We start from the raw sequence: 13,726 nt of genomic DNA on the forward strand, positions 1-13,726 counted from the left end.
GCCGCTAGGGCTCCCAATCCGACCCGCGGGCCCGAAGGGACCGCAGCAGGTTCCGACGGAGGGAAGTGAGGCCTCCTGGCAGTGAGGAAAGCACTTATCTCCTCTGGCGTCGCATGCAGCCCAGTGACCGGCGGGTATGGGGCTGGACGCAACACCTGCACCAGGCGGTGTCGCCCGAACTCCCGGCCGAATCACGTGAGCGTCGGAGGGTGTCAGAACAGCGATGACGCCTCTTCGACTTCTTTGTCGAATGCCTTGACTTACCGGAGGACTTGGAGCCCGACAAGTGGTGGTGACTCGACAAGCGGCGATGACTGCGCCTCTGCGACCAATCCCTCGACTGGGACCTCGAGCGGCGCGGAGCCGACTGCCGGAGCTTGAGCAGCTTACGGGACTGCTCCCGTCTAGCCTTCGAGGTCAAGGCTCGGCAGTCGGGGCACGGCTGCCATCGTGGTCGGCCCGAGGCAGTAAAGGCACCGATGGTGGGGGTCGGTCACCAACATCAGGCGGTGACAGGCATCGCAAGGTTTAAAGCCAGGCATCCCTAACGGCACCACGAGTCGAACTCGACTCGAAAAGTGATAAAAAGAGATCAAAAAAGTTTGTAAAAAAAATGACTAGAGTACTGCTCTTCCCGGATCTGCGCTTGCTGGTGTGGAAAAAAGAAGAACCAACGTCAGTGCGCGAGGCCTGCGTCTAAGTACTCCGACAACGTCATTCCAGTGATCACGACGCCGATGACGGACGCAGAGCCGCAGACGACGCCTTCCGACGCCCAGGGGTACCTCTGACGAAAACTTTCCTGATCCAGCCGGACGGCTGGGGATATTCTAAGGTAAGGAATCTAACACTAACCTGTTTCTTTCAGATTTTCTAAACGGGTGTGGTGTCCATTTGTAGTATTACTGTATGTGTGGACAAATGCTTTTACACATAGCCTCTGAGATAAGCCTGTCTCCTCAAGCCAAGCTACCAAGGGGGTTAGCAGAGGTTGTCTAAGGGAGTAACTCCCTTATCCTGACTAGAAGCAAGCATCCCTACTTGGACAAAGGTATAAACCATTGCCAACGAGAGACCCCCCATTTCTAACACCAAGGATATAAAGAGAATACAGAACCACTTCTAAATGCTGCAGGTTTTGAGGACAATATGTGACACTCTGTATCTCTTGGAGTTATAAATGTACAATTTATAGCTAACCTGAACGCTAAATAATTATTTCAAGTAGCCTATTGTGGCACAATTTGTAACAATACAAAAAAGAGGAATTGAGATACAAGGTTCCTTGGAATTTCACACATTTGGCCCAAAAGAATAGGAAGAATACTGAAATGAAGCGGAGAGAAAATTAAACAAGAGGACACATCTGTTAGGTTCAATAAACAATTACCTGAACATCAATAGGGAATTCTGAATGTAATTATTTACTTCACAACAGCACAACTTACACATCTGAATGAAATAGGTAATGGGTAGCGATTTGTTCCTAGCTGAAGTGGTATAATGAACAACACCACTGCATCTGGAAGAATCGAACAACATAAAATATACGTTGATTACCTCTTCAGCTGGAAATGATGGGTCAATGCTTATACCAGACAGCTAAAAGCGGATGATTACACTGGCTCTAAGAGAATAATAATTATTCTTATGCATACATTTTGAAGCATTAGATAGGAGTATAAATTAAGTATAAGTGAATAATCATTTAAATATTTGGAATTTACTGGGAACCACAATGATGACTAGTAAGATGGAGCTTATTGTTTGAGACCAGAAATAGTAGAATGACATTGACATATTTTTGTTTTTGCAAAAATAACTTATTTTTTTCGTGAATGTAGAAGGATTGGTGTTTGATTCAATACTTTTATACAGACGCCTAGATGAAGTTTATGTTATATGGCAAAACGCGGTTGCTGTTTGAGGTTACTAGAACCACACGGTATCAGTTTTAAAACTAAGATGCTGGTTTTCACTCCTGGGCAGGATCAAATGTAATTGTTACCCAGCAGAAAAAATGTGATATTGGCAGTGTAGAAAGTTAAAACAATAGTAGATTCGTTGTAATCCCAAAAAGTTAGACCCAATGACGTTTGCAAATGAAATTAGGTGAGGCTCTCCAACCAAAAATGTGAGGAACTCTTAAAATGTCCTTCGAATACTGAACTGGACATTGATAGCAATAAGAAAATATATGATATCAACTACACAAGCTCAATATGATTTTTTTTTTTAAATACTGTTCAGCTGCTTCCAGTGTGGGACTGGAAGAGATTGGGATAACAAATATCTGAATGTTAAAAATGTGGAATCACCAAGATGAATATATTATTAAAACATCCACTTAGTATAATATGCACCAGTCATATATAGTAATATACTATGAAAATCACATCGAGTGGGAGGAAAAAAACAGACCACACAGATTTTTAAAGTTTCAATTAGTTCATCTAATAGATAGTTTTTACCATTAACATGAATCTTATTAGCAATAACATTTTATATATTTGCCTACACTATAATTAAAATGACGCTATTTCTTTTGAATTTTGTGTTCCGCCTTTAAAACGTGACGAGAAAATGCTACAAAACGTGTTATTTTATGAGGTGATGGTTTAAGAACGAACAAACTATATATACAATTCAGATCGATACTTTGAATGGTTTAATTATTGGACTCAATCACTTGCCAGAATGAAGGAGCAGATATTTTGAGTGACTACTCTTTAACAAATTGTGATTGCTACAGTCCTTCACTATTGGGGTCTACTGTGCTAACGAGTGCTCCTATAGCACTGTGCCATAACTCTCCAACTTTCTGAAAATATTATATGAGCAAAGGTTTCTATCCAATGGAAAGGGGTTGCTGCTCTGACCTCTCACAAAAGAAGGCACAGTGGGAACTATTTCTCTGAATAAATGGCCGCACAGAATGACGGGCATTATCATGTCCTCTTAAAGTTGATGTAAGTGCAGTGAGATGGACAGGGCTACTAATTCACAGGTGCTAGGTTTGGTAGCTTCCATATGGCACAACAGTTTAGGTAAACTATGCTTTAGAAAAGGTTGAGCACTGTATAACGTGTAAACTGAGATTTTAAACCTGTGTTAATTGTCAACCCAAATTCCAGGGCACATGTAGGTTTCACCTTCAAAGCAGGTTAGACAAAACTATAGGCCTAAAAGATTTGAGCTTATGGGTGCAGAGCTGAAAGCTCTATCTTTAGGCGCAAAAATACATTAATACCCTCATCATAATCCTGGGTTCAGGGTTAAAATTTCAAATATCCTCCATTAATGGTGAATTTAGAGATCTATTCTTGGTTACAGCAAATGCATAGCCAGTAGCCAGCTAGAGGTACTGCTTGTGTTAATTTACAAAAAAACAAATGGAACCTTCTATTCTTTTGTGGAAGATCCTTTACGCCTGCTGCTCTTAGCCAACAGAAAATGAGACATTCTAGCAAAGGATGTCTGACTTGGCAGAGGGCCAACTTCCCACTTGAGTATATATTGATTATCTTCATTTACGCATTAAAACACAAAAACTGGCTAAGTTTAAAGTTCCGCTACAACATTTCTCAGGCGCGGAATGAGGCGTGTTCACATATGCTTACATCTAGCACAGAAGAGGGAATTAAGAATGGTGGTTTCATGATTTTTACAGAGATATTTCAAATAGGCAATCCACTTGTTTAGATTTGGATGCACTGGCATATCATGCAAAAGAGAATGCAGCAAATGAAAGTTGTTTACAAATAAAAAATCTCCAGGTTATTAGCACCTAAGTGCTAAGTGGGTGGGGCGGCCGCGCGGCGGCAGCATGCTGGTGACGGAACCGCTCCGTCATCAGCCGCGGTGGGCTGTGCTCATGACGGAGCGGTTCCGTCATGGGCCCGCCCGCTCAATAGAACGCCCAGCGTAGGCGCGGAATTCGCGCCGCGCAGGCGCGGCGGCAGGGCCATGACGGAACCGCTGCCTCATCAGCACAGCGCCACCGCAGCTGATGACGGAGCAGTTCCGTCATCAGCATCGAAAGAGTTAAACACCACTTTTAAAACATGCATTACAAGGAAAGAGCGACTCATCTACAGAGTCAGGTGAGACAGAATTTTAAACTGCAGAACAGCAATTTCTTGGATTGAAAAGGATTAAGACGCAGCTCACTTACATTAACTTGACTCTGGGGAGTACTAACTTTTGTTCAAAGCAAACAAAGTTACTGTTCAATGACCAGAGAAAGAAGAAGCAGAACTGCTAAAGAGATCACTGTAGTACAAAACCTTACAAATTGTGACTGCGTTTACCCATTGTAGTTAAAGAAAAAGGAGTGACCCTGTGCCCCTCAGAACCTGGGTAATTAATGGTTAAACAAAAGGTGGTTCTGTTGGGTAAGACAAAATTACTTTAAACACTGCAATTAATGCACTCTGGGGTGGAGGCTCTCTGAAAAAAACAGCTTACACAAAATTAAGGCTTAACAAATAAGTCATAGGATCAACTGGTTGTATTGTTTCTTTTTATCAGAATTGCGTCATTCACTGGTATCATACAATACATGGGTAGACTGTTAGAATAAGTGTTAAAGTGCAGTATAGTGACATTTGTGTATAGTGCTCAAAAGGTGAAATATATATACAGTGGAACCAATTTCATATATACAGATATATACAAGTATTTCAGTGGCCAGCTACTGATTTATAGCCAAGGATCACCATTTTTCTTGGTGGAATCCTGGTGGTGCTGGACCTAAAACCAGCGTTGACGTTTCGACCCTGTGGTGCCCCAATTGGTGGTCACGGTGGGTCTTTCTCAAGACAGGAGTGGGAAGGAGGGGGAATTTGATTTGTATTGCAGTTCAGGGTTCAAGGCCGGAGAATCTCAGCCTGAGATGGTACAGCGCAGTGGTCAATGTATCCGTAGTGTCGGGATGCTCCGCTCAGAGTATTAGACGGTGGTACGAAGTCCCATCGCCTGCTGCACACATCAAATTCCCCCTCCTTCCCACAAATGTCACTATACTGCACTTTAACACTCATTCTGACAGTCTACCCATGTATTGAATGATACCAGTGAATGACGTAATTCTGATTAAAAGAAACAAGACTTATCCTATGATTTATTTGTTAAGCCTTAATTTTTTGTAAGCTGTGCTTTCCAGAGAGCGTCCACCCCAGAGTGCATTAATTGCAGTGTTAAAGTAATTTTGTCTTACCCAACAGAACCACCTTTTCTTTAACCTGGGTTTACCCATTGATTTTACACAGTTAATGAAATCTCGAAAGTAGAGAAGTGGCTTTTTTCCGGAGTATTTCACTAACGAGGAAATTTAGGAATCAGAAGAAGGCTCCTACGTCCAGAGGTAAGAACCAATACTAACTTAGAGGAAAAACAACTAAAATGCAGCAAGGCACAGTAAAACCTAACTGACTTTTAAATTGTGAGACAATTGAAGGACCTCGTAAAGTGGAGAGAGAAATATTTGTTTCTACAGACGGTATTTGAATTTGCAGATCAGAGGGATTGAAATAATCTCAGAGAAGCTATATAGGAACACAGTTCTCAGTTGCCTTGATTATAATCAATGCATGTCAAATAGTTGAAATGAACTCATATCTGCTCCCTAGGCTGCCGCATTTCTGCGACACAAGAAAATTATGTCAAATGTTGGACACTTTAGAAAGGCTCCAATGTAAGAAGTGCAAAGTTTAGAGAAGACGATTTAAGTCTTGAGTTCCACCACATGCAAGTGTTTACACAGCACCTACCAAAAGGGCTGCATGCCAAGTTTCATTTCTCTACATGTTCACTCGATATCAATACTTTGAGCTAGAAAATGCGGCATTTGGAATAAAAAATTTGCAGTCTGATCAATTTAGTGAGATATTGCTTTGGCACAAAGGTTCTTGCCTATGACGCCTTTTAAAATACACCTAAATAGAAATAGTTAACTAATACTGAAAAAATGGTCAACCTTGAGAAAATACTCAGATGGCAGGACACTTTAGCCACAGGAGGACATATTTTACATAAAAACGTGCGCCAGTTCCTGAGGCTACGCCCTCCTACTTTAAGCTGCTAACTTATACCACCATTAAACTAAATCAAAACTGGTCATTGTTGCCTTATACCAGTCTGAAATGTTGGTGAACAAAGTGTGCTCTATCAAGCAGCGTCTTCTTGCCTCTAAAACAAATGACTACTCATGGAATAGCCATCAATTTCTGTCCAAAGCAGGTAGGTGGTGTAGGGTGAAAATTAACTAAGCAATTGAGGAAGGCCCTGTAAGGATCCCAAACATGAAACGTTTAGAGTAGTACACTCCTTGAGGGCGGACAGGTCAAAAGTGAACTTTGGTGCCGGTACAAGACACAGCTAACCAGGAAAAAGAGAGAGAGAGAGAGAGAGAGAGAGAGAGAGAGAGAGAGAGAGAGAGAGAGAGAGAGAGAGAGAGAGAGAGAGAGAGAGAGAGAGAGAGATAGAGAGAGAGATAGAGAGAGAGAGAGAGAGAGAGAGAGCACGCAAGCGCTGGGGGAATGGAGGAGTCGGCAAAAAATGAGTGCTTGGAATAAAATACATTCAAAATAAAACAATATTTGAACATTTTAATTTGCGTCCCTCACATTTTAATTAGGTTGTCATATATATTGCTATGTACCAGTCTTAAGTGCAAGAATTTTTAGCCACTCAGATACAAAACATTAAAATTGATTTGCTCATGGTCACACAGTTGTGTCCCAGTGGGAAAGTATAGCTACACAACATATTGGATTACGTCGACACCAAACTGCATCTCCATAAATAACAGTAATTGAGCAACACATGCTTACCTGGTTTGAAGGGCTCAAAGATTTGTGGGATGTTTCAGCTACGTTTCTACTGTGGTATCTGCAAACGTGATTCACTTCGGTTTTACTGCAGTCGCTAATCGGCGTGTAGCTGTAATACTGCTACAAATAACATGCAAAAAAATACAGTAAATAAAACACTCATCGAACAATAAACATGCAAGAACCTTCTCCTACAGATTAACTACTATATGATGAAAAACATAAGTGACACCCGTCACACACATTTCAGCACCATGTTACATGCCCCCTTAATACTTTTGTAGTATGTGAGATTGCATAGTCAATTCAATACGAGTTGTCGACTGTCGGTAGCACACACATTCAAATATGTTACATTGCAGGATTCTTCATTCAGTTCTCAATTTGAGGGGTCAGTCAATGGCTTGATATGTTTTTAATATATTTACTGAACTTTCAGATTACTTATATATTACATCATGTAAAACCATGTATTCCATTTCAGCGTTGCTGACCTAATAATCTTAGTTCTTGATCAGAATGAAACAAGCCAAGTAAACGAAACGAGAAGCGATATATCAAGCCTTATTTCATTATCAGAGTATACCATTTTGGGCAATGTCCAGCGTTGTATCTATCAATCTCTTCCAGTGGTTTGTGATCCCTGGATATGGGACGTGTTCTGCAGGAACGCTAAAGCTGGAGAAGATTCGATAGGTAAGTCACATTTTCTATTTAGTGTGCTCCAGACTTGTTGCCAGCATAACCGTATTGCTGGGTAAGACCATAGGATAGGATTGGTATACGCTCGAGGGGCTCAGCAACTCCAGCAAGTGCCTTAACCACCTAAGCGCACCATAAGGAGTTCCACAGGTGACCAGTGCCAGCCATGCAGTATTTAAACCGACATGAACTTTAGTCAAGCCTCTCCTAGACCTTTATTGCGAGGTTCCCTCAAATAGATCTAGTGTTGATCGGAAAAGAGTACTGCCTGCAAAGCCTGCCACAGTTGTCCGAGAGCAGTACACAAGGATTTGGCACACAGTTTCTCTATTAGCAATGAGTAAAGGCCAGAGAATACGTCCTAAAAGCTATTCCGTACCCCATAGACACAATGATCCTGAAGAATTTCCCAAGAGCTGCCATTCAGTGATGGCCCAATACTGGGTTTCCAAACAGACTGGAAAAGTGTGGGCCAACTGTAAGAGATGATGTGCTACATAATACAGTTCCATTTCTGGCAAACGGAGTCCTCCTGAGCTTGTAGGGAAGTATTATTTCTTTATTTTGAGTTTCTCTCAAATAGAGTTACCTTAGAACTTGGAAAGGCAACATGGCAAAAACGTAATCAAATCTCGGGCCGTTGACCATTTTAATCATTTGAATCCTACCTCAGACTGTCAGAGGTAGGCATTTCCGTTCGAGAAGTGTCCATCTTGAGCTATCAATCATCTTATGAATGTTTTCCGTTATCATTAGGTTAACGTTCCAGCCAATCCAGATGCCAAGGTATTTCAACTTGTCCAGCATCCACAAGAGGGAAGGTCACAAGTGCTGTATTCATGGTAAAGGAGTTCATGGGTAGTGTGTCACTTTGGTCTCAGTTTATTATATAGCCTGAAAAGGCGAAAATTATACCTAGAGTGGCATGCAAAAAGTTCTCTGAATTTGTAAGATTCAACGTAGTGTCATCTGCATAGAGGAATATTTTTAGCTCACTTTCCTCGGTAAAGGCACCATGAATCGTGTGCAATTTTCTGACAGCTGTTTCCAAGGGTTCAAGCAAGGAAAGAAAGAGGAGAGGTGCCTTGCCTTGTGCTGCGTTAGATGGTAAAGTCTCAAGTAAATATCCTCCACTACTGATGGCAGCAGTGGGAGTTTGGTACAGCCATCCAAACAGTCGGGTGAATTTAGGTCCAAGGCTGAAGATATTTATGATTCTGAAGAGGGGGGCATTCTGGCAAAGAAGGAGACCCACAGGACCTCTTGTTATACATGCCTTTGTTTCCAGAAGAAATGCATGATGGGCCAAAAAAAGTTGGCGGAGGAACTGTCCGGTACTAACCTAACCTGACTCTTGTGTGTCAGCAGTGGTAGAAACTTTGTTAACCTGGTGGCCAAGAACTTCACCAATATCTTTATGACTGTTTTGATAAGTGAAACTGATCTATAGCTAGAGCACAACTGCGGATCTCGGTTCAGTTTCAATATTAAGGAAATAAGCGCCTTATCAAATTCAGAATACAAACCTTCAGGAAAGTTTGATTCATTGTAGACTCTATGTAATCAGAGAATCACTACAGGCGCAGTTGTTTTATAAAACTCAAGAGGAAGGCCATCTTCTCCAAGTGCTTTATTTGTGGGCATCGCCTTGATTGCTTCACAGACTTCTTCCTCTGTAATGTCTACTTGTGGGCAACTGGAGTGCCTCTAAGAAGGCGTTCTCTTGTGATACTGTGTATCCACAGTTCGATGAATAGTAGACTTTAAATGCAATATTTTGGGGACACAAATAGTGGTCCAGCCTTCTCCCCGTGCTCGTATTGCTTCAAAAGGGTAGTTACGTCAGTTTCCAAAAAGTGCTGCTTCTCAAAAATGTGGTACTCGGTTATGGCCATGTCTTTCATTTTTTGACCCCGGACATGGGTTTTGCGGGCTGCAAAGAGGGGCTGGGGGACTGAGACATCATTTAAGTTCATATAGTCCTTGAGGTAGGTAGGCGGGCAATATTTTCTTTATCAGCCAGTTATGTAGATTTCAAGGTCTGTATTCTCCATCTACGTGATTTTGGAGTTTGTAATTCCAAAGATTAAACCCACCTATGGAGTGATGTGAAATTCCATTATCAATACTTGACCAATGACATACTTCATATAGAAGAACGGGCTGCGAGTAAGAAATAGTCAATCCTTGTTTATTGTGCTGTGTACATACAAAAGAAAAATATATTGCCTGTCCGTGGGATTAAATAGTAGTCAGGGTTCTACTACAGCACAGTTCGCCACAGTTCACAGATCCATGAGAACACCTCTGTCCAGACTACACACATTGCTTGGAGGGCCACATCTATCCAGCACTGAATTTGGTGCAACAATTCAGTCACCTCTAAATAATCATTTGGAATTGTCAAGCTCAGCAAGAATTCTGTTTAGAACACAGACGAATCGAGATGTGCCCATATTCAGGCATATACCAATCCAATCACAAAGTAATAGCTTTGTAAGGACAGTTTGGCAAATCCAAAGGCCAGTTTTGTCATCTCAAGTCTTCAGAACCCACATAGATCCGTTCCTATGGCTAATTAGAGCTACCCCACCTTTTCTGTAGGTGAGTCAGGAAGCTGTGGTAACTTTGCCTACCTAGTCTCTGCATAGCTTAGCAGTTTTCAGGGGTGACAAGTGGGTTTCTTGTAGTAAGACTTATTAGGCTTTTTCAGAGCCAAGAATGCAAATACTTCCCCCTTGTGATGTTATTAGTCATACAATTCACATTTATTGAGAAGATTGCCAAATCAGTTGTCCATTGCAAGAATGAACAGAACTGTGAGTCTGAATCTGCTCCAAAGGACGCGCCGCAGTTGATATCAGCAAACTCAATATGCATCCCTTTCAATGTATCAGGGTACTATGCCTTGGTTACAGGAGTTGTTAGGATTCTTATAAGGGTGGTCAAGATTCATCATGAGCTGTGCTTCCTGTTTCTTGGGCATCACACTTGCGGAGCATGTGGGAGTATCTTGAAGTGCCATCTACAGTCCAAAGATGAAACCGATCTTTTTCTTAAAGTAATGGCTCCACCTGAGCAGCCTCCTAATATAGATGGGACAGGTCTAATATGCATTGGTGATACCCCCAAAGTGAACACGAAGGATGCAAACACCTCTGGGTCATCAAATTCTCAGGTGCACTCGTTTATGTTGAAAATCAACGTAGCTGGCTCGAGGAGAACAGAATTGATGTCCTAATTTTCAGGATGGGCCTAAGGGCAAATCATTTCTTCCTAGTAAGGTTACTATCCCTGGAAAACATCTAGGCACAATTGTGATCTTATAGTTTTTGTATTGAAAGAGACCATTCCTTTTCGCAGCGTATGTAATTTTGCAAGCACTTTGTTTTAATAGACAGGTGTTCATTGGCCTCAGGCAACTGGACCACCGGGAACACAGTCTGAGTAGAACTGAAATCTAGCAGTGGTTGACACTCAATGTGAAGTAAAGTTGGGAGAAAGGATACAAGGAAGGATATCATATGGTCTCTTTTTACCAGACTGCCAAAGATTCGTATTTAAGGCAACTAACTGAGGTCATTGAGGTCAGTCCATTACTTTAGTCAGCAGAGTGCCAAATGTGATAGGAGGCCATGGTAGGAGTTGTTTCTGTTGTTTTGGTTCTAGTTTGATTACTCATTGCCACCAATCGAGTAGGTTTTGTTTTCGACATAGGGCCTAATAAGAGGCCTCCCTCCACCCAGAAACAATAACTTTGAATCACGAAGTATGCATTATAGGGTTGCCAATTTAAATACTTTCTGCCCACAGAGTATGTATGGTCTTAGCTCTGGAGAAGCAAAATATTAGGAAGGTAGTAATGTCAAATTCAATCTCAATGCAAACTTTCAATCTAAGAAGGTACTATTGAACCAATGGTTATGCTACCCACTTCAAATAGGAAGCTTTTTTTTTTTAGAAAGTATATTTGAGTAACAGGTGTATTGCCTGTGGTATACAGTAGACACAATATATGGTGAGTTATGCCCTTTCAGTGCTAATTTTCGAGGTCTGTGTAGGAAATACATAATTTCTGCCTGGTCACCCTAGATTTCTCGTCTTTTGCTTAATCCTAGATATTTTGGGCTTTAGAATATTTCCCCGCATAACCAGTAGTAAAGGCCTTGTGCTGACCCTTAATGCATGGTTGAATTGGCATGATCCTAATTGGCATATTTAACTTGCCTATATCTCTAGAATATGGTACAAAGTGCACCCAGGGCCTGACGTTAAGTGGACTGCAGCAGCTATTGTGCTATCTACTACAGTGGCACTGCAAATATGGCTTCAGGCTTGACACTAGCAGTGTAAAAACTGCAATTCGACCTTTCAAAATAAACCATTTTGACAGGTCAAAACCTCCCTGTTATATAATAATAAGCCACTCTTAAGTAGGCCTTGCAGTCCACCATGCAGGATGCATGGTATTTAAAAGTAGGATATGTACACATTTAATATTGACATGTCCTTACAGTGACTAACACTGAAGACCATTTTTCACAGGGCTAGCTGTTCTAAGTAGAAAACCAGAGTACTGATTGAAATCGTAATACTTCATCCAGTGGGACTAGCTAGAAAAATAATCAAACAACCATTTTAACAGTTATTAAAAATCCAATTCAATGGTGAAGTTCGATTCCTAATTACTATAAAGGAAAAGCAACTTTTAGAAAGTTACCATTTCTGTGCCTGGCATTCCTGGAGACTAATTTGCCAACTTCTCCCAGCTAGCAATTAACATTTGAATAGGTATAAAAGGGTTTTGAAATACCTCTAAGGGGATGACAGGCTGACCTAAATGGGAGGAGCTGAATCCTGTGAACCTCGAAGGTTATGCATAGTGTGGGCTGAAAGCATCCTCTTTGACACAGTGAAAAATCCAGCTGGAGAGTCAAATCCTGCTCAGCAGGTCTGCAGGGTTTACATATAAAACTGAAGTACACTTGAAAGGAAGGGAGCAGGATGCCAAGACAATTGTTGTGTATCCATTGTCTGGTTGCTGGAAGACCCTGCCTAAGGCAAGCCCATCTGCACCCGACGAGGACCAGGGGCCAGGACCCCTGGTCAAATTCAATCATACTCTGCAGAACAGCTACGGGCTTTAGATTGCAAGGATCTCCCCCTGGAACCACAGGTAGAGGGCATACTCTTAGCTGAAAAGCTGCTCACTTCACAGGGGATAGGAGAGGAGAGGGATGCAAAGCCCCAGACCCCCAAGGGTACAGGTCCAGGAAACATTAAGGATCTAAAGACACTAGTACTCAACACACACTCCGTTCAGAAGCATAGCCTGGAGATCTTCACCCTCCTTCAAGAGGAGTCCCCTAACATCCTGGCAGTCACAGAAACCTGGCTTGATGATGGCTCAGGGCCTGACATAGTAGCAGCACTACCCTTAGAGTACAACGCCCTATGACATAATAGGCAGGATGGGAAAAGAGGGGGGTAATGCTACTCTATAATAAACCGCTAGCAATCGAAAAACTTGCTGGAGAATTTTGGTGGCAAAAGTATGCTCCAAGCCATCATGCCTTGCAATAATGGTGGTGTACCGTCCCTCTCGATCAACCCACCGGTTCAACGACCGCCTTACTGAATTAATCACCAACCTACATTCTGGGTACCAGCATCTCCTGGTAGTGGGTGATTTCAACTACTATTGGGACCAGCTACCGAAAGAGGCACAGGCCAGGCAGTTAGAAGAGACCATGTCCACATTGGGGCTGCAGCAGCTAGTGGATTCCACCTCCCATGAGAAAGGACATACCCTAGACCTCATCTGGTCCACTCAGCCAGAGGCTAAACTGACGGATATCAAACCTTGTAGTTGGTCGGACCACTACCCGATCAGCTTTCAGATCCCCCTAGCTAGGCCCCCCACACAGCCCCCTCCGGAATGGAAAATGCTCCATAGCTGGAGCAAAATTGTGGCAGACAGCCTAGGGGATGCTCTGAGAGGCAACTCGCTGACAAGATTTAGGCCGGAGGATCTCAAGAAGAGTGAATCCATCACCAACCAGCTGATAGCAGCCATCAATAGGGTGGCACCGGATCCTTGATAAAGGTGAGGAACAAGGGCAAGGGAGCCCCCAGGTTCATGGAAGAACTAAGGGGACAGACAGGACCCTACGCCAGCATGAAAGACAGTG

At 42.3% G+C, this 13,726-nt stretch overlaps 1 protein-coding gene across 4 annotated transcripts in view; it reads right to left on the bottom strand.

Annotated features, from left to right (window-relative positions):
• AKIP1 (A-kinase interacting protein 1) overlaps positions 1 to 13,726 on the bottom strand; it is a 105,848-nt gene that overhangs the window by 25,459 nt on the left and 66,663 nt on the right. For all 4 annotated transcript variants that reach the window (XM_086955995.1, XM_086955993.1, XM_086955994.1 and 1 more), the window contains exon 4: positions 6,834 to 6,953. In XM_086955995.1, coding sequence (XP_086812121.1) covers positions 6,834 to 6,953 — 120 coding nt within the window. The remainder of the gene's footprint in view (positions 1 to 6,833; positions 6,954 to 13,726) is intronic.

Source organism: Lissotriton vulgaris, chromosome 2_1, assembly GCF_964263255.1.
Source record: "Lissotriton vulgaris chromosome 2_1, aLisVul1.2, whole genome shotgun sequence".
Taxonomy (NCBI): Eukaryota; Metazoa; Chordata; class Amphibia; order Caudata; family Salamandridae; genus Lissotriton; species Lissotriton vulgaris.